We start from the raw sequence: 25,318 nt of genomic DNA on the forward strand, positions 1-25,318 counted from the left end.
TACCGCACATTTAGAGTTTACATCTATCTCTTAGATGTGCCTCTAAAGTTAGATGTGAGCTCATAATACGGGCCTCTCTAACTTTAGAGGCGCCTCTAACTTTAGAGGTACATCTAGAGATAAATGTGAGTTCATAATACAGGCCCTTATATTTATAAAAGTTAGAAATTATTACAAACAACACTACAAGAATAAAGGTCAAGAACATCCTAACCGAAGCTGTATCGATAACCACAGGTATAAGGCAGGGAGATAGCTTAAGCCCTATTCTCTCTCTCTCTCTCTCTCTCTCTCTCCCTCTCTCTCTCTCTCTCTCCCTCTCCCTCTCTCTCTCTCTCTCTCTCTCTCTCTCTCTCCCTCTCTTTCTCTCTCCCTCTCCCTCTCCCTCTCCCTCTCCCCCCCCTCTCTCTCTCTCTCTCTTTAACCTTATTATGGATGAAATAATTAAAAGTGTAAAAGATCTACAGATTGGATACAGAATGGAGAATCGCACAATACAAATATTATATTATGCGGACGACGCAACGCTAATTGCGGAAAACGAGGACGACCTTCAGAGACTTTTATATAGATTTGCAAACACGGCAATCACATTTAACATGCAAATGTCCATTGAGAAGACACAGCTTATGGTAATATCTAAAGAACCAGTTAGATGTAAGATAGAAGTGAATAATAAGATTATCCAATAAGTAATGAAATTCAACTATCTTGTGGTGTAATAACATCTAGTAGAGATCTGATAGGAGAGGTCCGAGTACAAGCTAACAGAGCAAATGTGATAGCAGGATACCTGAGAGATATTATATGGAGGAACCGGAATATGTCCATAAGAAGTAAAGTAAGAATTTATAAAACATGTATCGTATCAGACCAATATTTACTTACGCAGCAGAAACTAGAGCGGACACAGCTAAGACAAAAAGAATCCTAAGAACAGCAGAAATGAAGATGCGAAGAGCAATCAGAGGGGTCACTTTGAGAGACAGAATGAGAAATAAACAAATAAGACAGAATTGCGACATTCAGGACATAGTGAGGTGGAGTAGGGCAAGATGCTGGAGGGACCACGTGAATAGAATGACACCATCACGATTGGCAAAGTGGGTAAAACGCACAATCCGTAAAACCCCAGACTTGGGAGATCGCCTAAAAAGTGGTATGAAAGTTGGACATCTGGATGACAACAGGCGTAGAAGAAGAGAAAAGAACAGGACATAGTCCTACACTAATTGTAAGAAGAAGAAGAAGAAGAAGAAGAAGAAGAAGAAGAAGAAATTATTAAAATAATTATTAAAATAATATCTGCCAATTATAATAGTATATAATGATTAATGATATACATGTATGCGATCAAAAATTTAATTATTTGTTGATATTTCGAAGAAGAATGATATTGTTTTGTCATTATGATATATTATTTCTTTAGAATTATAGGTAATAATATGTAAAGAAATTTAAAAAATATATGAAAGAAAAGTGAATTAAAATTATATATATATATATATATATATATAAAATAAAATTATACATATACATACCTATATGTATATATGTATATAATAAAATTTATATTTAATTTTTATATATATAATATAATGTCAATGAATATAATATAGAGAAAAATATATCGAACATACATACTTATATATGAAAGTTAAAAATTATAATAATATATGTTAATTATATAATATGTATAATAATGTACAGTAATTTTCTTGATAATACCCGCAAAATTGGCAATTCAAAGCGAGAAGCGAAAAAATTAATTTGATTGCGAGTGGTTCGGTTAATGTCAGTCTTGAATAAACTACGCAGCGCGTTTCATACAGTTATATATGTATAGTATACATCGTTTGCATCGATATATAGCATTATCGCGGAAAAGTTTATAGCTGTTCCGCCGCTGTCAAAAGTTTCGACGTTTAATGTCAGATATCCGCAATTATCTACGAGCAATTTCGCACGAAATAGAGATTGTAATTAATGATCGTTGTTTCGCCGGGAACCGGGTGCCGATATTTTGCGAAATGTTTAAACAACAATTCCATCCCGTGCGCTATCTTTCGACATACTTTCGACAGCCGGGAATATTTTATAAATCGAACGCTACATTTTTTATACATTTTCGCGCAGTTACGAGAGCTAAAACCCGTTTTCGACAAATCACACATCTCTTTCCCCTCTAATCGATAGATTTATGCGGATACGAACGGTCGATACGAATCGTGTCGATATACAAAATTAACGCGAACGTACGATTTGGTGTAGATTTTTACGTACAATATGCGATAATCCCGATTCGCATTTGCGGATATGAGCTGTTTTTCGTGAACGTATCATCGTCATCGTCATGATGCCCTTACACGCAAGATTCAATTTAACCGCGGCCGCACATGTCCGCATTTCATATGCGATATTGGATTAATTTACATCGCGAGCTCGTTAATCGGTGAGAAAAAAAAGGGATATAACCGGCCGCAAAATATAATGAAAAAGCAATCTTCGCTCCGGGAACGGCGCGGCTTTGCCTTTTGAGTGTCCATTGACTTGGAAAATCAACTGTACAAATTAGAGGGGACATAAGATGGTGCCATTGATTTAACCTTGAATAGTCATTTGAAGGTCACCTTCAATTTCTTAAATGGAACCACCTATTTTTCATTGCATATTTTTGTAGCTTACCTCGAGAGCTTCCAAAATCCTATACATATATGAGTTATTTTTTAGTAAGTACTTTCCGAGTTATGAGACTTGAAGTTTACAGTATTTTGACATAAAATATAAAATATCTTGTGAAACATTCAGTTTTCAGTAATCTTACTGTAATACTTTTATGCACAGAATAATAAGACCAATCAATTCGTGTAAAGAAAACACATAGTTGCTTTAAAAAAAATATGTTGCAAATTGCATACATTTTTTAAAAACATGCATATTTTTTTTTAAAATAACTATGTGTTTTCTTTACACCAATTGATTGGTCTTATTATTCGGTGTATAAAAGTATTACAGTAAGATTACCGAAAACTGAATGTTTCACAAGATATTTTATATTTTATGTCAAAATACTGTAAACTTCAAGTCTCATAACTTGGAAAGTACTTAATAAAATATAACTCCTATATAGGGTTTTTGGAAAGCTCTCGAGGTAAGCTACAAGAATGTGCAATGAAAAATAGGTGATTCTATTTAAGAAATTGAAGATGACTTTCATGTGACCTTCAAATGACTATTCAAAGTCAAATCAATGGCACCATCTTATGTCTCCCTCGAAACCCTACAACTTTTATTTGAAATCTTTTTCAATAAAATCATTGGTTTGCGAAATATAGCACTGTAAACTATAAAATGGGACACCCTGTAGGTATATATATATATATATTATATGTATATTATATGTATATATATATATACAATAGGCCAATACATGTATGCTTTCAAGTTTAATTAATTTTTGATATTACAATAGAAGGAGATGGATATTGTATTGTTATTGATATACAGGATGTTTCAGGAAGATTGGTAATTATTTCATAGAATTCGGTTCTATTGTTTCCTTATAGAGAAAGCTTTGTTTTCGTGAAAAATTTTTTTTCAGATTTCTATGTCAATGTGTTCAGAATATTCTAAAACATCGAAAAAATGTGTCCACCTACTTTCCCTTAAACGTCTCAGAAACTGTTTAAGTCATAGTGCTCCAATTTGGCATACAAGTAAAGTAGTACAACACTTTTATTTACTGTCAATTTTATAAAAATTTATACAGTATTTTAAATTTTAATGCAATTTTAATTTTTCAAAAAATGTCTGTGGTTGCTCTGACTTCCATAAATTTCGACATATTGGGGTAAATTTTTTTACATGAGAGTATCATTAAAGAATGGTTAGTATTTAGTTTGGTGAGGATTGGTGAAAGAATACATTTTTATATAAAATTTTGAATTTTTAAGAAATGTGTATTTTTTAATTTTCACAAATTTTGAGATATCGGACTAAATTTTTTTTCATTAAAGGATATTTAGTATTGAATTTGGCGAGGATCGTGAAAGAGTTCATTTTTGTAAAATTTTAAATTTTTCAAAAAATGTCAATTTTATGAAAGAGAGGTACATACAAAAGTACATACACATACATATACGTGACAAAAAATGTTGTAAAAAAAGTGTGCAAATTGGAATTGCACATTGCTTCATCACCATTTCATTTTGCTCATTAAACTTTATCTATGAGGAAGCCAAAGTTGGAAAACCAGCTTGCTTATAGAGGAAACTTATTAAACAAAATAAAATGGCGAGGAAGCAATGTGCAAACTTTTACATATATTATCGCAAATATAATATTGAGAAATATAAATTGAATGTATATATTTAGAATATATTTTTCTCAACATTATATTTGCGATATTATATAATAAATTGAAAATTACAAACGACTATCCAAGGTCAAATCGTTGCCACTATCTTATGTCCCCCTCAAAGCCAAACAACTTTTATTGGAAACATTTTTTTCTAAAACGCTCCGTTTTTTATATATTTGAGCATATTTTTTTAAAATGGGACACCCGGATATGTATATATATATATATATATATACATATATATATACAGGATGTCCCATTTTAATCTTCCCAGGCAAACATCTCGAAAAATACGGAAGATACGGAAAAATGTTTCAGACAAAAGTTGTAGGACTTGAAGGGGGACAAATGATAAAAATATGGATTTGACCTTGAGTGACCTATTGAAGGTCAGGTCAAAGTCATCGATGTTTTATTAAATAAAACCCCCTATTTTTTATTGCATATTCTTGTAGCCCTTGTCGAGACGTTTTCAAAACACTACCTATTGATGTCTCTTATGCAAGCAGTTCCTAAGATACGAAGCTTCAAAGTTGACATATCATCGGCATTCGCATTATCCAATGTACACCGCGGGGACTTTTCTCTAATTATTTTTCTTCTGGTTTTTTTAATGTAAGAGAAAGGATAAGAAAATGGTAGAGAAAGAGAGATAAAAGTTTTACTAAAGAAGCACACACACATATACACACAAAGTCTGCCCTTTTTAGAGCCACTTGATATACAAATTCGACTGAACAACCTCCCCGCGGTGTACATCGGGTAATGCAAATGCCGGCGATATGTCAATTTTAAAGCTTCATATCTTGGGAACTGCTTGCGTCATCAACTGCAAGAGACATCAATAGGTAGTGTTTTGAAAACGTCTCGACAAGGGCTACAAGAATATGCAATAAAAAATAGGGGGTTCCATTTAAGAAAACATCGATGACCTTGACCTGACCTTCAATAGGTCACTCAAGGTCAAATCTATATTTTTATCATTTGTCCCCCTTCAAGTCCTACAACTTTTGTCTGAAACATTTTTCCGTATCTTCCGTATTTTTCGAGATGTTTGCCTGGGGAGATTAAAATGGGACACCCTGTATATATAATATTGAGAAAATTAATATAAGAAAAATATATAAATGTGCCAGCATATAATATTAAGAAAAATATATCGAATACACACACACATATTCGTGCGCGCAAATACATATGCATTCCTCTTTTCAAATAATATGAATCTAAATAATACAACATTAACGCGCATTCGCGAGAGAGAGAAAGAGAGAAAGAGAGAAAATGTCATCGATTCAGTAACGCGAAATCATTTGCATATTAATCCTGATCGCGTAGAGTAGAAACAATCAGAGAAATATAGCAGAGGTAAATATAAAATTATAAACGTAATGAACACGATGCGCCAGAAATTAAGCCACATTTTAATGTTTAATTGGCGCGCATGAGCAACGCAATGAAAAACGAGCAGGATTGGTTCGAAACATTTTTTCCCCGTTCATGCTAAATGATACCGATGTACGCGAGCGCATTCTGCATTTTGCATTGGCATGTCTCTTGATGAATTGTTATTGTAATACGATAGTTTAATTTTACGTTCGGATGCAATAAATGATGGATTGCGACTGTTTCAGTTATGGTAGATGAAACGAAGCGTATAAATTAAAAAAGTCATTTAAGTATGAATATATAGAATTAAGAGTGACATATAGGGAGATTAGAGAGATACATATTATTATACATTTCAGTTTATTAATATTGCATACAAATACATAAGTTATATTTTATATTGCATTAGACGCATATACAATTAAAAAATGACAAAAGTAAAAAATAAGCATACATTTAATATACACATGTACAGGGTGGGCCATTTTAATCAATCCACGCGAATATCTTTTGAACAATGCATTTTAGAGAAAAATGTTTCATACAAAAGTTTCTCGACTTCGAGGGGGACATAAGATGGTGTCATTGGTTTGACCTTGGATAGTCGTTTGAAGGTCACACGAAGATTATCTTCAATTTCTTAAATGGAAACCCCTACACTGGAAAAAAAGTTTTGTTGCATTATGAGGAATTCTGGTAGATTCAACCAGTACATCTGTTCGAAAACCAGTACAGTACATCTGTTCGAAAACCAGTACAGTACATCTGTTCGAAAATGGACGAAATAGAATTTTTATAGAAATTACTAAACGATTCTGATAAATTTTTTTAGTTAGATCATCAAGAAATTCTGGTAGATAACAAGTCTCGGTAGCATATGGTAGTATGGGAGGGAATGCCGCACATAAGTTATAACCATGTACATGTGCGATTAACGTGAATATAACTAGAAGTTTTGTAGATCCAACAGGAAAATATTCAATCAGATCCTTATAGATAAGACGTCTTTAAGATGTCTTTAAGATGTCTTTTAGACATTATGTCATAAAATGTCTTAAAGACGTATTAAAGATGTCTTATGTCCTGATTTTAGACATATTTTGGTTTTGATGCTGTATGGGAAGGTTTATTGTAATTGTACAAAATCACAGCCATGGTTATGTACACAAATTGGACCGGAACTTGCAGACATGCGTTTCATTTATGGCTTGGCAGATGGTAATGGCCGGAACGCGCAGCGTTTATACCATCGTGTATTCAGGCGAATGGTGGACATTTTCAACATTTGTTGTAACTGTACTCAAGGTCACTTTAAAAAAAATGTAAATAAACCTACTGATTAAACGATTATCGTCCACAATGATTAATCCTAAATTGTTTCTTGTAAGTAATACAGTCAACAGTATTTTCAACATAACTCCTGAAATAAGCGTTTCTGCACTCATGTTTATATAACATTTTTTTATCCTTTAGGTGTGAGGAATATCTCCCTAAAGTTTGGCCGCACCTTTTTAAAACACCCTGTATATATACATATACATATACCCCATCGTGCTTTTTCCAAATTAATACTGTACCTAATAATGAAAAAATACATCAGTAAAATTATAGAGGAAAAGTAATGTGACACAGTATAGAAATGAAGGAAGATAAGAATATCTCACGGCGCGATCGGTATTGCTATAAATAAAGTTTCTTCGATCTCTCATATGTCGTCGTTTCCGGCGTCAGCCTTTTTCTTGTTGGAGAGATAAAAGTTCGCAGTCTCATAGACTCGATCGGCGAGAACACATTACAACCGATATATAAAATAGATGCTCTTCGGGTCCTGTCTCTCTATTACTCTTTCTCTCTTTATTCCGCGAAATTAAGGTTTTTCATTCCCGTGTAAACGCAACGAACACGTTGTTATAATCCAGTAAAGACAATGAGAGTAACGATGAGATTTGTGTAAACTATAACTTTTTCCTATATCGTACTGATACGATTTACTTAATTTATTTTATTATTTATTGTTAGGCATTAGTTTTTTTTATATTTAGGCGGACAACTGAAGAAAATATTATTAAATTTTATAATTATATTAAGATAATACTTATTTATATTTTTGTCGATACAAAAAGTATTTTTGTTAAATTTTTGAAGAGAATTTATGATTATAAATATGACATTCTTATAGATATGTTTTGTTGCAGACTGAGAACTTTTGTAGAAAATAAAACTTTACTTTTGTTAGAATTTTATAATTTTATTGTTAGAGGTACGATTTAAAAACTAATGGATACAATTTAGCAAACCGGTATTGTAAATTGTACCGAATACCACTTAAAAAAATTTTTAATTTGCAATATAAAACAATGATAAATTTGTGTTAACGTTTTGCGTATATCGTTGACAAAAAACTATAGTTTCAAATGTATAAAAAATATTTATCATTTTTTTGATAGTTTTATTGCAATTTTAATATTTATCTTAGGGGGGATACGATTTAGCATACTTTCCTCTATATATTCTTTTTATATATATTATACATTATAATATATATAATTTACCAGTTTTTTTTTTTCTTTAGAATGACGAATCTGCAATGAGCAACGAAGATTGCAAACGAAATCCAAACAAAAATGGTTGCGATCTAAACGCGATTACGTTTTCACGAATACAACAGTAAAATATGATAATGGGACAAAAAACATCACAACTTGTCTGTTTTATAACGAAGTATAAAATTGTTAATAATTCTTAACAATTACATTGTTATCAATTTTACATGAAACGCAATACACAATTACAAAATACATAATATTGCAAACTGGATCAATAAGTTCGCACATAACTTGTTGCGTACATTTTGCTATTATCTAATTAAATCATTTACTTTAAGATATCTGGATGTTTCAAACAAAATATTTTCTAGGATAGTCAACGAATATATCAGGTACATATTACAATAACCAATTGTGATAAAAACTGCAATTCTTGTTCGGGAGAAGTGAAAGTATCGGTTGATAATGTCAATTGCGATGACAAGAATTTATCAAAATTAGAAAAAGATTGTTGTAAGGCTGCAGAGGTAATTATATTTCTATAATTATCAATAAATATTGCAGATTCGAGAGTATGCATACAGTATATACAGAGTGTCCCATTTTAACTTTTGCATTGAAATTTATCGAAAACCAAAGCTTCCATCGAAAAATGTACCATACAAAAGTTGTAGAAGGAACATCTTGTTCTAAGCAGGTAAAGACATTTTTAGGTAGAAGCATTTTTAGATAGAGACATTTTTGAGTTTATACTAATCATTACTTTTTTTTAAACAAAACCATCATAAATTTTCTTACATGAATCGATTTCTCATAATATTTGGCCTAAAAAATTACTAAATAGAATAGAATTGTCGAGAAAATGAATGATTTACGAAATATTTTATGGTTCATTCTGACATATTTTGACAAAAAATGTGAAATATCTAGTAATATACTCATTTTTCGATAATTTTCCTTAATGATTTCATGCGTAGAATAATTTGATAGATCAATTGATGTAAAAAATATATATAGTTATTTTTTAAAAAAGTATGCAGTTGCACATTGCAAGTTGCAATTTTGTTTTCATCAAGAGTACGTTATTCTTACACCAATTGATTTACCTATCTCATTATTTTATGCAGAAAATTATTAAGATAAGATTATCAAAAAATGAGTATATTTCATACTTTTTTGTCAAAATATGTCAGAATGAAGAATAAAATATCTCGTAAATCATTTTTTTTCGATTATTCTCCCTCGAAATCCTACAACTTTTGTACGAAACATTTTTCAATGGAAGTTTCGATTTTTATTTTTTTTAACTTCAATGCAAAAGTTAAAATGGGACACTCTATTGTATATATGTATTGTATATATACGCGTTAAATTTTTTATATAACCGTGTTTTCAAATTTACACCATTACATTTCTGTACAATCACGCGGGAATAAAAAAAAAGTTGCGCACTCACTCTTTCTGTAAAGTTGCATGCATAGTTCACTTTTTCAATTTCGCTGAATATTACCGTGTACGACTTCCGACTGGGCGACGTCACGCAGAGAAAAGGGAGGGGGACTGCGACTGACTGTCAACGCTGCATTTACATGCATACATTCTGATCCTGTCCTCTCGTTGCATATGTCGTCGTGTTAACACATGAACAATCCGGTGTACACGAAATTTACGCGCGTGCGCTTAATGCGCTCGAGTGAGAGGAAACTAGCGTGAAAAGCTGTTTGCTGAGTCCCATTGTTGAAGACACACGGCACCGTATACGTATTAAATATTACACAATGCAGTAGATGTAACGCGTACTAATCACAGAATCGTTCACAAGGGCAACTGCGGTTTCCATAATGTCTGTAAAGGTTGCTTTTTATTCATTCGCATATAATTTTGAATTAATAAATGTTACGTATAAATGTATATGTACATGCGTTACCTATATAATGCGCTCTATTTTCATTTATAAATTATTGAGAGAGAGAGAGAGACTAACTTTAAAATTAATTTTACAACCTTAACAAAATTAACAAAGAAAATCCTGTAATTAAGTAAAATGGAACATGATTAAATAGAAAGAAATATTTTTATAAATTTAAAAGTCAGAAAAAAGAACAAAATCTCGTACTTTATTCAATTTCACTTTCAATTAAATCCTTGTTTGACAGCTTTTAATATAAATTGAGAATATAGAGTTAAACTTGCTGGCGTAGAAGACAAAAAAATCCTTCCATTTTATAATTTATATATATATATATATATATATATATATTTATATTTGTATGTTTTCATAGCTCAAATATTTTTTTATTATATAGGAAGCGGGAAAACTGGAGAAGGCCATGGAGTTTCTGACTTCGCGAGAAGGAGAACTAACAAGAAGAGAGCTCTTTCGCAACACGGTTTGTCTCAATATTGTTGATATGGAGTAAACGAAGAAGAAAAAGAAGAAGAAAAAGATTAATTTAAAAATCTCGCAAAAATTAATTTTTACATACAACATATTATATAGAAGGAAGTTTGTAATGACGACCAAAAACTGGACTAATTTGAATTCATTTATTAGATAAAATTCATAACGTTTCGACCTTAGGTTTAGGTCATTATCAAATGTGAACTGAAACAGTTATTACAATATTTTAAACATACAGTATTATGGCATGGTTATGATTGGATACAAAAGTATAGAAGAACTTACAGTCAGATGTATTATTTACGGTGTCAAAAGAAATGCCATTATATAAATGGTATATGCGATGTCAGGATAGTTAATAATAAATATAATACGCGTGTCTTGTGACATGACTAATCAGTAACTATGAATATTTAAGTCCTAGAGCAACAAACATTAAACGACTTTAATAACCTACATATTATATGTTTCATGATTAATTTAATTAAATTTTATATTATGCCAAAAATGTACTACTAGAAAATAAACTCTTAAATGTTTATATTAATATACTATATGTTTAGAGTTCAAAAAGTGTGATTACGTTTTTCTGTGTGCTACATTTTTGAATATGTCAAAATAAATGTCAAATCTTACTCTCATGCAGAAATGTGCTGTATTTTAAAACCTTTATCCCAAAAATCAATCGACTACTATAATTGGACAATTACGAAACACATTGCTCTCAAAAACTCGAGTCCTCCAAGAGTGTTGAACTGTTGGCTCGAGAGGCACTTTATAGAAGGTAAAAACCCTTCTACGAAGACCCTTAATAATTTATGACACGTAAAGAAATATCATTTATATTATATCTTAATTTATTAATGTCAATTACACTAGTTTACAAGAAAATTTTTTTTTATTGTTTTAAACCAGACAAATGTTTCTTATAGATTTTTTGCATACTAGTTTCCGAAATAATTGAGGTTTAATATGCAAAAAATGGCTTTGTTGCGATATTTGAGATTTTTGGTGAAAAAGGTTAATGTTATATAGAAATTCTGATAACATGTCATGAATGTACTGTTTATTCCCTATAAAATGCATTTATTTTTATTTCGATATCTTACTTTTTAGTCATGTTAGGAAGGATTTAAATACAGAGTTTGGCTGAGATAGCAAATATTCCGCCTATGATGATGAAGTCATATAATTATACTCATAATTTGTAGTTTTGAATTATCGATACACATAAACAGTGTAACTTATCGTGATAGATTCCATTAAATATATATTTATAAATAGGGTGTCTCATTTTAATTGCTCACCTTGAATTTTTCGAAACAAATGCATTTTCGAAAAAAATGTTGCAGACAAAAGTTGTATGATCTAAAGGGGAACAAATAATGGTAAAATCAATTTTGGAAAAAATAATTTTTTTCCAGGAAATCTTTTTTCCTCAGGAGCATCTCCATATGAGTAGTTCCCAGCTTTAATCTTTTATAATATAGCTAAAAAGTAAGATACTGAAATTTAAAAAATGGATTTTATAGGGGATGAACAATATGTTCATGATATTTGACTAGACTTTTCAGATAATGTTAACCTTTTTCACAAAAAAGTTTTTAATATCGCAAAAAAGCCATTTATTACACATTAAATCTCAATTATTTTGGAAATCTGATATGCTAGTAAAATTTGGTTTGTAGCACTCAAAAACTAAAAGAAACACTTTGTCTCGTTTAAAATAATTTTTGGCTAGAAATTAGTGTTATTTTTCTGTCTTTATAATAATTTTAGGAGAAATTAGAAAAATTAGATCAAGTAATGTTTAAACATTTTTTGTTAATTTATTACGATCGAGAAAACCACTTTAATACCTGCAGCAATAACTGTAGAATAGATTGTAGGAATCGATTTTACATATATCTTTGCTTTAATTCTCTTTTCAATAATTTCTAATTAATTTCTTTCTCTAACTTTTTTAATAATAGCATTGCAAAGATTATGCGTCAAAGAAATAATTATTACACACTATTTTTGGACTATACAGGGTGAGTCTTTTTAATCTTAACAGGCAAATATCTTCAAAAGGAGAAGTTTTTTTAAAAAATGTTTCAAACAAAAGTTTTATGGTCTTGAGTATGATAACTCGAAAAATACTTAACGGAAGAATATTTTATTATAGTGTTTTGAAAAGCTTTTGAGATGAGCTACAAAAATATGTAATAAAAAATAGAGAGTTCCATTTAAGAAATTGAAAATGACCTTTACGTGACTTTCAAATGACTATCCAAGGTCAAACCAATAGTACTATTTTTTATGTCCTCCTCGAAGTCATAAAACTTTTATCTGAAACATTTTTTTTTAACTCGAGATATTTGCCTGTTAAGATTAAAAAGATTTACCCTGTATATATTATAATTTATAAACCCTTTGCCGTTTGCCCTTTTTTTAGAATTTATCCTGAAAATCATGATAATCATGGAACAATATATAGTATAGAAATCATTTTATGAGAATTTTTCTAATTAATATTTATCACAATAAAAGAATATTAATATATATCACAATAAAATATAAAATATGTTTGATTAATTTTACTAAAATATATAGTAAAATTTCAAAAATTTTAAAATATGTTAAAAAACTGTGTTAAAAACTTAGGATTCTTTAAGTGTTTTAAATAGAATAGATGCCAAGAAAAGTGATAAACATATAAAATATTTTATATAAATTTTACAATGCAGCATATTTTCAATCCAGCTTCAATCACTCATGATAATTTTAACATGCAGCATGGTCATTTTCGGCTTATTACCAAACATGATAAAATTTGTAGTGAATTTTGTGGTAAAATATAACGAAAAATTCTCTCCGTGATAGAGTTAGAGCACCGCAATGCGACCGTAAGGCTAATTCACGATCAACAACCGCGCTCGCAAACATTGCCTCAATGTTCGACTTGAGGCGATATACGGGTACCTGGTGGCGTGTCATTAATTAATCGCGAATGTATCGAAATATTCGGGACCGTCGGATGTAGTCGCGTCTTGAGCCACCTGCCGTGACGAGACAGCGTCTGTCAACAGTGGGGAAACTTCAAGGGTTTCGGCAAGTCGGGGAGAAGAGGTTGATGGGGAGGCAGCGGTGGTTATATAGGGTTGATGCTGGTTACGCGGAGAGCTCGACGCGCACTTAAATATTAACAGTGTACTCAGCGGATACATTAGTAACGCCGGAACGACTTGTATACACATGGTAGGAAATCACTTGGTTTTACTTACCTACCTATCTACCCGTCGAAATGTAAATCAATCGCGGTGCCACAGGGAAGCGAACGTCAAAAGACGCCGCGATTAACGATGAGAAACGCGCCAATTCCCGGAAACCATTGCCGGAAAATTAAAGCGAATGATTGCGAATCTTTGATAAATTATCGGACATTTAAATTTATCTTTCGACGCATTTTTAGTCATAAATCGTGAAAGTTACGCGAAGAAATACCATTTACCCACAGAAATCTTGAGAATTTAAGATTGAGAAGAAATCTTAGACTTATTTAGATTTTGTTAATTGTAATTAATATGTATATGCGTGAATACATACATAGAGACAGACATGAAGAATCCAGAGTATCTTACCAATCTCATACTATGCAATATATATATTTTACATTTCTATTCTTTACGATTGTATATTATGATATGGATATGATATGGATTATGATAGAAATGTGAACAAGTTCAATATTAAAAATCCGAGTCAAATCCAATAATTAAGTTTCACTTTCGAGGATTCGAATTAATATTTATAATAAATAATATTTCATATATTGTATTTGCGAAGAAATCGAATCTAGAACAACTATATTTAGAATTTTAGATTGAGTATACCTGCAAATTTTGAAATAATATTTATAAATACTTTTTATCGTAAAAAATCGGATCTTTTACAAGAAATATTTATATATATATATATATATATAAATTCTACGACAAAACTAAGACACACTACACACACACACACACACACTCACACGCACACACGCATCACACAAATATGTATAAATACTTAAAATAGGATGTCTACTACCTGGGAAAACCAGAAAAACTGGAAAAAGCAGAAAAATTGGGAATTGTCAGGGATTTTTTTTACGTTGAAAAATTCGAGAATTCTTATGGAATTTTATTGAAACTCAGGCAAGGAATTTTTTCAAAAATTGTATTTTTGATATGTCTAACATATCTTTGCAATATTTAAGTTTTTATTCAAATCTCATGTGATTTTTTATTGACGGTTTCTTTTTAGTATCAAGGTCTTATATAAATTTTATAGAGAAAATTATTTAATTTTTTAATAATGTTTAAATAAATTAATACTTTTTAAGACGTTTATAATAAATTTTGTTTTATATTTTTATTTTATATTTTTGCATATATCTTTAGCATTTAGATGTAGTGATATTGCGTGCTTTGTTATTGTCCAAATTAATTTTATGATTAATAAATCAATATTAAATTTTAGAATAATTGCATTTTGGTAACTTTCTTTGTAATTGTATAAATAGAAAACATTAAAAAGCACATACAATAAAGAAACTTATTTAGAAAAAGTGCACCATCTTTCTTTGTTTACCTGGAATTTTAAACCTGGAAAATATCTGGAAGATTGGAGAATTTTCAGAGAATTTTTTACAAGATTTGAGTAGACATTCTGTAAAAAAATTCGAATATACTTGATCCAGGTTCGAATATACTTGGAAACGCTGCTCATGTTTTTTGAAATACTTATAAAGAGTTTTCGAACTTATCTCGTCCAGATTCTAGTTTACTATTCTCTTTTTTAGAAGTAATCATAGAGAGCCAATTCAAAACCAATGCTAACAAATTCGAACCTGCTTGTAAGACACTTAATCCCATCGCTAATAATAATTATCGGTATTCTCCGTATTACGTTAATAACGATATCGAGAGCGCGCTTACCAAAGAACACTTTGCACAAGCAAGATACATAGGAGCTCTGAAATTGATTTAATGCTGTATCGCATTAATTCAAAATGTATGCACATTGCACGCGATAGGTCGCATACATATATTGCGGATTTCCCTTCTCAAAAGCAGGGAAATATACTCGCTTGCGGGCTGCAAAAAGCCCGCGCGACAGTCATAACGTGTCATTCAAGCGTCCCACATAAAAGGGCTGATCTAAAAAAGGCGAGTAGTCTGTATATATATATGTATATTGTATATACATATATGTTTCACGATCGCAATGAACTCACGCTGAATGAGATTAAAGCCGTCGTGGTACCAACTGTACGTAACTCAGATAGACGTTTCGTCCTTGTGCCAATAGCATTCACATTTTCCCTTTTCCCCTCCCCCTCTCCTCCTCATCTCGCCAAGCGCCGAGAGCGGAAATAGGATGAAAGTGGAAAGATTAAAAGGGGCGGCGGCGGCTTAATGAGACAGCCGGTTATTTCGAAGCGCGGATACGATACTTCCCGGGTTCAAGTATTAATGAAATCGATACCAACGCCGGATAATGATCAGCTAACGATTTCAACGGTGGCTGTATCTGAAAAATGCGTGTCCCCCTCCCCCTCGCCTCGCTCTTTTGTTATAAACGCGAATAAAAGCGCGGGCCGCGTTAATTGCTCGATGACGAGGCGATATACAAAGTCTGTTTGTGACGATCGACGAATGAGTTTGAGAATTTTTTCGTCTCTCTGTCCTATATCTATATTTGTATCCTTTCTGATAAGAATTTGATTTTTTTCATGAGTTTCGGGCTACACTGTAAAAAAATTTAGTAAATTTACACAAATAATAGGTGTAAAAATTATATGATTAGTCTTGTAAATATAAGAAATCATGTAATTTTACAGAAATTATGTAATTCCACAAAATTATGTAGATTTGTCTTTTATTATGTAAATATATCTTTTTTTATATGGAAACTTACAAAATAATATGATATTTTAAAGATTTTATGTAATTATCTCTAAATTTTTGTAATATTACTCAATACAACAGTAATATTCTATATATCGTGTTTAATAATATGTTTAATAATAATATGTTTAATAATATGTTTAATAATACAATTATAAAAAATATTTTTACATTATCGTTTTATAATTTTACATACATATTGTAAATTTATTTTTGCAATCAGCTTAATTACAAATGAAGAAATTAATTTTACTTGTATATACTGCAAATTTACAAACGCGTGGAAATTTACAACTATTATAGTGGGTCTTAAAATGACCCACTATAATAGTTGTAATTTTACACAAAATTTTTTTACAGTGTACCTGTGAACAGAATTGAATTATTGCATTCAAATTGCGTCGAATAGAATATCAGTGAAGGATTAAACATTTTATGACCGTCATTCACAGTTTAAGAATTTGTGTTAATTTATTTTTTTTTGTGAGTTAATTTTGCTATCTAATAAGCTTGTAAGACGCTTCTAATTTATATTAAGTCTACTTTTATTTTTTAATTTGAAATAAGACATTTAAAGAATCTTTAAAAATTTGCTTAAAAATCTGCAATTTTTAAGTTTTTCTTACTTTAAAAGAAGAGTTGTAAATCAATTTTTCGCAAATATATCGTGCATTGAATCAATGATTATTTATGAAAAAAAGCAAGTATTTTCTACATATTTTTATCTATATACATACACTCGTCCACAAAATTAACGCATAGGTATTTCAAGTCAAAATTTCGCATGATTTCAAATAAGCATAACTCCGCTAAAAATTATCGTATTTGAAAAATTTTTTTTTACTGTAAAGCTTAAAGTCTATACTTTGAAAAGCATTTTGACAGATTTTGAATTTATCGTGGAGAGGATAAATGCAAAATCTGCCAAAGTCCATCCACACACACACACATATTCTTCGATATTATTTGACTTTATATGACTCGAAAACATAGTAAAGTGGCATAAAAGAGAGCCAGTATAATATATTCGACTAGAATATCGCACTAAAAAGAGTCTGCCCGACTATTACGATTATTACCTGGCTTCTTTATTCCTACTTTGACATTCTTCGTGTCTGCTTTCTCATTCTCTCCCTCGGTCAGTCATAAAAAAATCTCCGAGAGCCCGCGTTACACGTTAGCTAGATGTATCCGAGAGCTATCATCGGCGATTTAATGACAGCCGGTGTTTGTCGTTTGCTTGCTTTCGATCACGTTGAAAGACATGCGAGCCCGATTTGCAAATGATGCATGTGGTCGCAAATGCCGAATTAGATCTGGAAATGAGGTCGCTGCCAATGCAACTGACATTCTCGTTATGTGTGACGCCGCGCCGACCGGCAACATTACGTCGCGCGTAATCGGATTTACAATACTTTGTATAATATGCGGATTAGTCCAAACATTTGCAGCTGCACTCATAACTCCCACGCTCTGCCGTGAGCGCCGCAAATTACACACGATATTCCATCACTATGCGCATAACGTTGATTTAGAAAAGTCTCCCTCCCTCTCTCTCTCTCTCTCTCTCTCTCTCTCTCTCTCTCGTTCTCTCTCGCTCTCTCTCCCTCTCCCCTTTCTATTATTTTCCTCCCTCCGGGGAGAATGTTATTTCTGGGATCCCTCAATTTGATAGGTGTGTTTGGTAGATTTTTTACAAGGAAAAACAATGCCGCAAATTACAATACGCTACGGTCAATAGTTTCCGAGATATCGATGTTTCAAAATTTTAATTCTTTTTAAAGAAAATATGGAGGAAATCGTATTGTATATCTTAAACAGAGTTAAAATATTTTAAGGTGTTAACGCGCTGTTGTATCGTAGCTAGCCTCATTCAAATGCCGCAATGTTTGTTTTCTTCTCAAGTGATCCGTTAATGAGTGACGTTCATAAATTTATTTTGTATGATTTTCATATATAATATTCGGCATCCCGTGCTTAAGCTATCACATTGAGAAAAATTAGCGATTAAACTTATTAAAGCATTTTTTTCATCTTATTTAATCCTGTAAATTAGCGATTAAACTTATTAAAGCATTTTTTTCATCTTATTTAATCCTGTATATGGAAGCATTGAAAAATCGACAAAATGTTTCAAGATTTTTTTTTATTTACAAAGGAGGGTGTCAAAGAACCCCGCACTAATCATATAGAAAATCTATCCCGGTAAAATCAATTGGTTTTTTCATATGTTGTAGCTTATGACTTACTGAACAAAAGATGTAATGAGCACAAAGCTCAATAATGGACAGTTATCGAGTTATAACCACAGTCAAACATGAAAAATTCGGGCTGCCGAATAGTCAAATCTCGGAAAGTATTATTGATTTTTTGGAAAAATATTTGAAACAAAAATAGTAGGGTTTTACAAAATCTATTAGCTGGTGACATTATTTTTGAATTTTGAATGACCTTGAAAAGCTCCGTGAACAAAAATCTTCCACAAAAATCTTTGTGTGTCACAGCAGAGATAAGGACCTCACGGTTCGTCACTCCCGTAGTATTTTTTTACTCCAAACCCTCTCTGCTGTGTGTGTATGTGTGTGTGTGTATGTGTAGGTTAATAAAATAAATGATCTTATTGTGTATTACTCATTATTTGGATCCTGTTGTGGTGGTCTCTGAGCGGCATCTAATATTGTGTTTAATAATGATGAAGAGGGATAACGAACATTGGGCTGGTGTCGTGCATATCCTAAATACCACAATACGCTGGCTACATTTATTAGTTCTCAGGAAGTTTTAGTCGAAAAAAGGTTCATCAAAAATATTTTGAAAACGTCTCGAATTTAGCTACACGAATATAATAAAAAATAGGCATTTTTGTGGAAGATTTTTGTTCACGGAGCTTTTCAAGGTCATTCAAAATTCAAGAATAATGTCACCAGCTAACAGATTTTGTAAAACCCTACTATTTTTGTTTCAAATATTTTTCCAAAAAATCAATACTTTCCGAGATTTGACTATTCGGCAGCCCGAATTTTTCATGTTTGACTGGTTATAACTTGATAACTGTCCATTATTGAGCTTTGTGCCCATTACATCTTTTGTTCAGTAAGTCATAAACTACAACATATGAAAAAACCAATTAATTTTACCGGGATAGATTTTCCATATGATTAGTGCGGGGTTCTTTAAGTCGATTTCTGCCCATCAGAAGTAACTTTAGTAGACCATAAATTTATATTATATAGCTTATCTAATATACAAAAATCATAATTATATCACTGCTAGCCCGTGGGAACATTTTGAAAATCGCCCTGTTATATAGTCCAATTGTCCAATAATTTGCTGATATGCGTTCTCTATGACTTATTTCTCATTCGATATTACAAAAACTGTTACAAATACAATTCAATATTCTTCTTTTAGAGGTTTTCATATGAATTTAGAAGATAATATAAATGCTAATTGCATAAAAGTGTACTTTGTGTGATGCCGATCAAAAGTTCAAATGGGCACGACCATCAAAATATGCTAGTTTTTAACCTACGAGCCCATAAATGTAATATTGGTGAGCTCATTTTTGTATAAAAATCATCACACAAAGTACACTTTTCCATAGTTTTGGTCGATTTTAACGGCGGCCATTTTTTTATATAATTAGGGCGTGGTCCTTTGTGTTAATGTTTAGTGTATGTCGTTGACAAAAAACCATAGTTCCAAATAAATAAAAAAATTTTGTCATTTCTTTGATAGTTTTTTGCAATTTTAATATTTACCTTATAGGGGATACGATTTAACATACTTTCCCTTATTGTTATTGAGACATAATTAAGACATAACACTAAATTATTCCATCATATTCTTACTTAAATGTACATATAGTACCATCAGTGTTGTGCTTAGATGATTTTAAAATTAGCTAGATAAAGATGAGATAAAAATATGTAAATTCATCTTAGATAAGATAAAGATGATTTTATTTTAAATATATATAGATAAAAGATAAAATTATATGACGATTCATCTAGATAACTTCCAGATAATATTATTTTTAAAAAAGCTTATGTAAACAGTTAAAAAATGTAATGTAAAATAAAAAAATGAAAATTATAGATATATAAAATAATATATTTATAGTTTTATTTATAAGTTTTTATCGTTTACTGCTCAAGTTCTATTACTTAAAATATTTTCATGTGCTATGAAACTCTAAACCAAATTATCTGAATATTATGTTAGATAATTTAGTAAAGATAACACTTTTTTTTATCTAAGATGCAGATATAGATAATACATTTTTTAAGTATCTATATAAAGATAAGATAACGCCAAAATTTCATCTAGATGATCATCTATATAATTTTATTTAGATAACAGCAAACACTGAGTACCATTAATTGTTGTGGCGAAAACATTGCTATTGTTGCGATTTTAAAAAACCGATATCTCGAAAACTATGGATCTTAATGCATTGTGGTTTACGACATTCTTCTTCTAATAAAAAATCCTATGAAAATGATCCTGTGAAATCCTATTAAATTGAGAGATCCCGGAAATGTGACATTTTTTCCTTCCCTTCCTCACTCCCTTCCTCCCTCTCTCTCCCACTATCTTTCTCTCTTTCGTATTTATATTGCCAATGATACACGCGCGACATATCTGTCGAATCAAAATGAAAATGCAAGTTGATTGCTATTTTTTCGTAACGAACGATGTCGTATCTGTCTCGCGTCTACGAGCGGCAACAATGTGATAATCTCTCGCATCGTTGAGTTTTCAATTTACGATCGCAATCCATTATATACACCGGCCGTGTAACATTCACATACGCGCGAGGATACGCGAAACAACAACTATCGTACAATAAAAAGCGTTCTCGTTTGTCGGAAAAGGAAGGAAGACAAGCGTAAATAAATAAATAAAAAAAACACGTACGCGGGGAATATATCTCTCTCTATCGCGGTACTCCGCTGACAATTATTGACTTGGAGCGGAAGGGAAGAAAGATAAAGCCAATATCGTCGATACAGTCGAATGGAGAGAGACCGGTCCAGTGAACACCCGACGATCTGTAACTTGCGGTTGTTGGAAAAACCAACAGTTTAAACTGGCGCTGAGAGAGAGAGAGAGAGAGAGAGAGAGAGATGAGAGAGAGAGAGAGAGAGAGAGAGAGAGAGAGAGAGAGAGAGAGAGAGAGAGAGAGAGAGAGAGAGAGAGAGAGAGAGAGAGAGAGAGAGAGAGAGAGAGAGAGAGAGAGAAGAGAGAGAGAGAGAGAGAGAGAGAGAGAGAGAGAGAGAGAGAGAGAGAGAGAGAGAGAGAGAGAGAAGAGAAACTCGGCGTAACCGGGCGCGAGTCAAATTTTATTCGAAAAAAAAAAAACAATTGCAAAAATTGACAAGCAAAGCAAAAACAAACCGGGCGCCCCGTGTCTAGTTTTGAAACAATATTTCCAAACCTCCGGTTTCCATCTCCGGTTATTTCCTGAAAGAATCGCGCGCGTTCGCGGAGGACCGAGGAGGCGAAAAACCTTGCCGAGGGAAGCTCGCTGAACTCTCGGCGAAAGGTAAAAAAAAAGGAAAAAAAAATTCTTCCGTATAATTTATCGTCGTAGGAACGAAAGGTGAAATTCCAACGAAATTTGTCGTCGCGGCCAAGGTAAATTCTACGGTAATCCTTCGCTTCTTCTCTCTCTCTCTCTCTCTCTCGAATGGGATCGCGATGAACGATCTTTCTCTTCGCCCAACCGAGAAAATTCCCGGCTAGGATCTTTCTCCCTCAGACGAAAGAACGAGAAATGCCGATATCATATTCGCGAACTCAATTTCGTGCAGTACTAAAGATACAGCAGATGAGACAAGTGTGTTTGTGAGTTCCTCCTCTCTCTCTTCTCCTCGAAATGGATTTTGGGCAAGTTTGTCTGAGGTTGAAAATAATTGCGAATGAACATAATACGTACGAGAGTTAATTTATATACAAATTATTTTAATTTCCCACCCTAAACAATAATTTATATTTAAAATGGGCCATTTTAATGTTCTATTTTAATGTCCCAACACCTAAGTATCTTTTTTTCTATGTCTTACAAAAAAAATGTTTCGCACAAAAGTTGTTTGACTTTAAAGGAGACAAGACAGCGATCAATCATTGTTTACAGATGACGCTACTTTTGAGAAATTCACATAATCATCACTTTTTTAAAAATAAAAACACATTTTTTTAACAAAAATTTAAGATTTTATTAAGACAAAAATCCAATAAAATATTATTTAAGAGTTTTCTTAATTTTTCTATGAGTTACATTTTTTAAAATTAATTAAATAAAAAAAATTTGTCAATTTTGTTAATTAATTTAATAAAAAAAAATTTTTTTTAAATATTAGTGTTGCACAAAATATGTCGAAAAGTATTTATAAAATAGAAGTAAGATCTCCCTAAAAGCACATTCCTAGATACACGATATTCCCTTTTTAATAGCTCTGAAATTATTTCCACACAATTCCACCATTTTGATCATATTCACTATCTCTCGCGGCGTATAATCCATTTTAATCTCATTAAAGTGATTTAATACTATTATGCAATAACCATTGAATATCATTATCTAAAAACACAAAATAAAATTTAATTGATGCAGAAAGTGCCTCTTGACATGTTTGCGGATCTCTAATATTCCAAAATTACAAAATTGCGTGTAACTCATGAAAAAATATAAAAAAATAACTAATTACTTATGGTGAATCTATCTCAATGAGATCTACAACTTTTGTTTAAAAAAAAATCAATTTCCATTTTAAAAAAAAGTGATAATTAGTGAATTTTTCGAAAATGGCACTATCTGTAATCAAATTGACATTGCTGTTTTGTGTTGTCTTTAAAATCGAACAACTTTTGTGCCGAAAATTTTTTCGTAAAAGCAGAGAAAAAAATATATTTAACAATAGTTGCTTTCCTTTTACACTCAAGTGATACTGAGTCACTCAGTTCCCAGGTAGAACATAAAATTCATAATGACGTCATAATGACATCATCATGATTTTATTCATCACTTAAAAGTTATCTGGACAAAAATGATTCAAAAATGATTTAAAGATGACAAAAGTAATCATTAGATTTAAATCCCCTTAATATAAAATAATTGCATTATATGACTTTTAAAAAGTTTATGTTGCTTGAATAATTGTTAGAATATGTGTGAACAATAAACAAATAACTGTAATATATGTATAAAAATTTTTTTCCAAAATCACTTTTAAATGACGTTATCATGATGTCATTATGAGTTTTATGTTCTACCTGGGAAGTTTATTCAAACTGTTTACTTCTTGTGATATTAAATAATTAACTTATACATGTGATCGATCCAATGCTACGTGCCAGTGTTGAGCCGACACTGGTTTCCGACATTAACCTGACATTTAAAAAAAAATATTTGTATATCCATTTCGAAATTTTATTATTTTTTTTAAACTGAATTTGTTTCTTAAGATAATTTTTTAAAAATTATATATTTGTGCTGGTTATGACATATGCAGATATAACACTTATACTAAATTAAAAAGTAGTCTACCACGTAAGGCAGTTGGCTCACGATCCAGAAGTCCCGAGTTCGAGTCCCACCAAGGTAAGTGTGTTTTTCCAATACGAGAAAACATTTAATCCATTATAAAATGTCTAATTTTCAGATAGAATCATTATATAAGTTGCATGTAGTTAAAAACAAGTTAAAAAATTTCGAAATGGATATATGAATATATCTTTTTTGGCCCAAGCCAAAATTTGTACGCCCATATTGGCCCAAGTTTGGAAAGCAATAAGGGCCCTAGATAAAAGAGCGTGACATCTCGAGATTGGGCCAAGATGGGCGTCCTAACTCGGGCCTCAAATAAAGTTAGGAAACCTTTATAGGGCCCGGTTATAGCCTATATAAAATTTCCACACGGGATATGAAATAAAAAATAAGTCATCAAAACGTTGCTAAAAATGTATTAAATGAGATCATTATGATTTTTTCAAAATGACATTTTAGTGACGTCATAATGACGTCATTATGAGTTTTATGTTCTATCTGGGTTATGTGAGTATATTTTATACTCAGATATGACGTCATTGGTTCAGTGAGTAAAAGGAACGCGCAAGTGAGAAAATATTCTCAATAATCTTAAATCTAGCATTGTAAATTGTATCGTGAGTAATCGTGAGTTTTTAAAGCATAACGACGTCCCGCCACAATAATACAGGTTCATAACCTTATTTTTAATGTGAGTCTATTAAACTCACTAAAGCACACGGTCTCGATCGTGTGCAGAAACTCAGTTGAATCTCACTTTCTCAGCTTCAAAAGGAACGTGCATTCAACTGAGTTATGACGTCACAAGTGAGAATTATCTGAGTTTTGATGTAAATGGAAAGCAACTAATAGCATAAGAAATTAAAATGGCCCACTCTATACAATTATATACGGCTTCGTACGGACAAAAGTTGGTCGCCATAGACATTAAATATGGACTGACAATAGTTTTTGATTAAAAAGCAGTGTTCGGAGGAAGTTAGAGAGAGAAAGAACATACTTTTTAGTACTACAAAACCATCGTTTTCCGCACATTTTAAGAGAGAGAAGTCCTAAAAAAAGATCCTCTCTCTCTAACCTCCTCCGGCCAAAATCTGCTACGGTGACCAAATTTTCTGAGAGAAAATAAAGGAC

General features: G+C 31.6%; 1 protein-coding gene across 1 annotated transcript; it reads left to right on the forward strand.

Annotated features, from left to right (window-relative positions):
• Window positions 1–479: 479 nt before the first annotated feature.
• Window positions 480–1,221, forward strand: LOC145941471 (uncharacterized). The gene is made up of 2 exons (XM_083047581.1): window positions 480–657; window positions 893–1,221. Exons 1-2 carry the CDS (start codon window positions 480–482, stop codon window positions 1,219–1,221), a joined length of 507 nt encoding a protein of 168 aa, XP_082903707.1.
• Window positions 1,222–25,318: the final 24,097 nt, after the last annotated feature.

The sequence above is a fragment of the Prenolepis imparis genome, unplaced genomic scaffold, assembly GCF_030444845.1.
Source record: "Prenolepis imparis isolate NDT839.2.m4 unplaced genomic scaffold, iyPreImpa1.0 SCAF_10, whole genome shotgun sequence".
NCBI classification, from domain to species: domain Eukaryota; kingdom Metazoa; phylum Arthropoda; class Insecta; order Hymenoptera; family Formicidae; genus Prenolepis; species Prenolepis imparis.

Bases quoted from the DNA above. Each gene is read 5' to 3' on its own strand.
- LOC145941471 (XM_083047581.1), top strand. From the start codon at position 480: ATGGAGAATCGCACAATACAAATATTATATTATGCGGACGACGCAACG. The intron at 658-892 runs GTAAGATAGAAG...TTACTTACGCAG, and splicing joins ATCTAAAGAACCAGTTAGAT to CAGAAACTAGAGCGGACACA.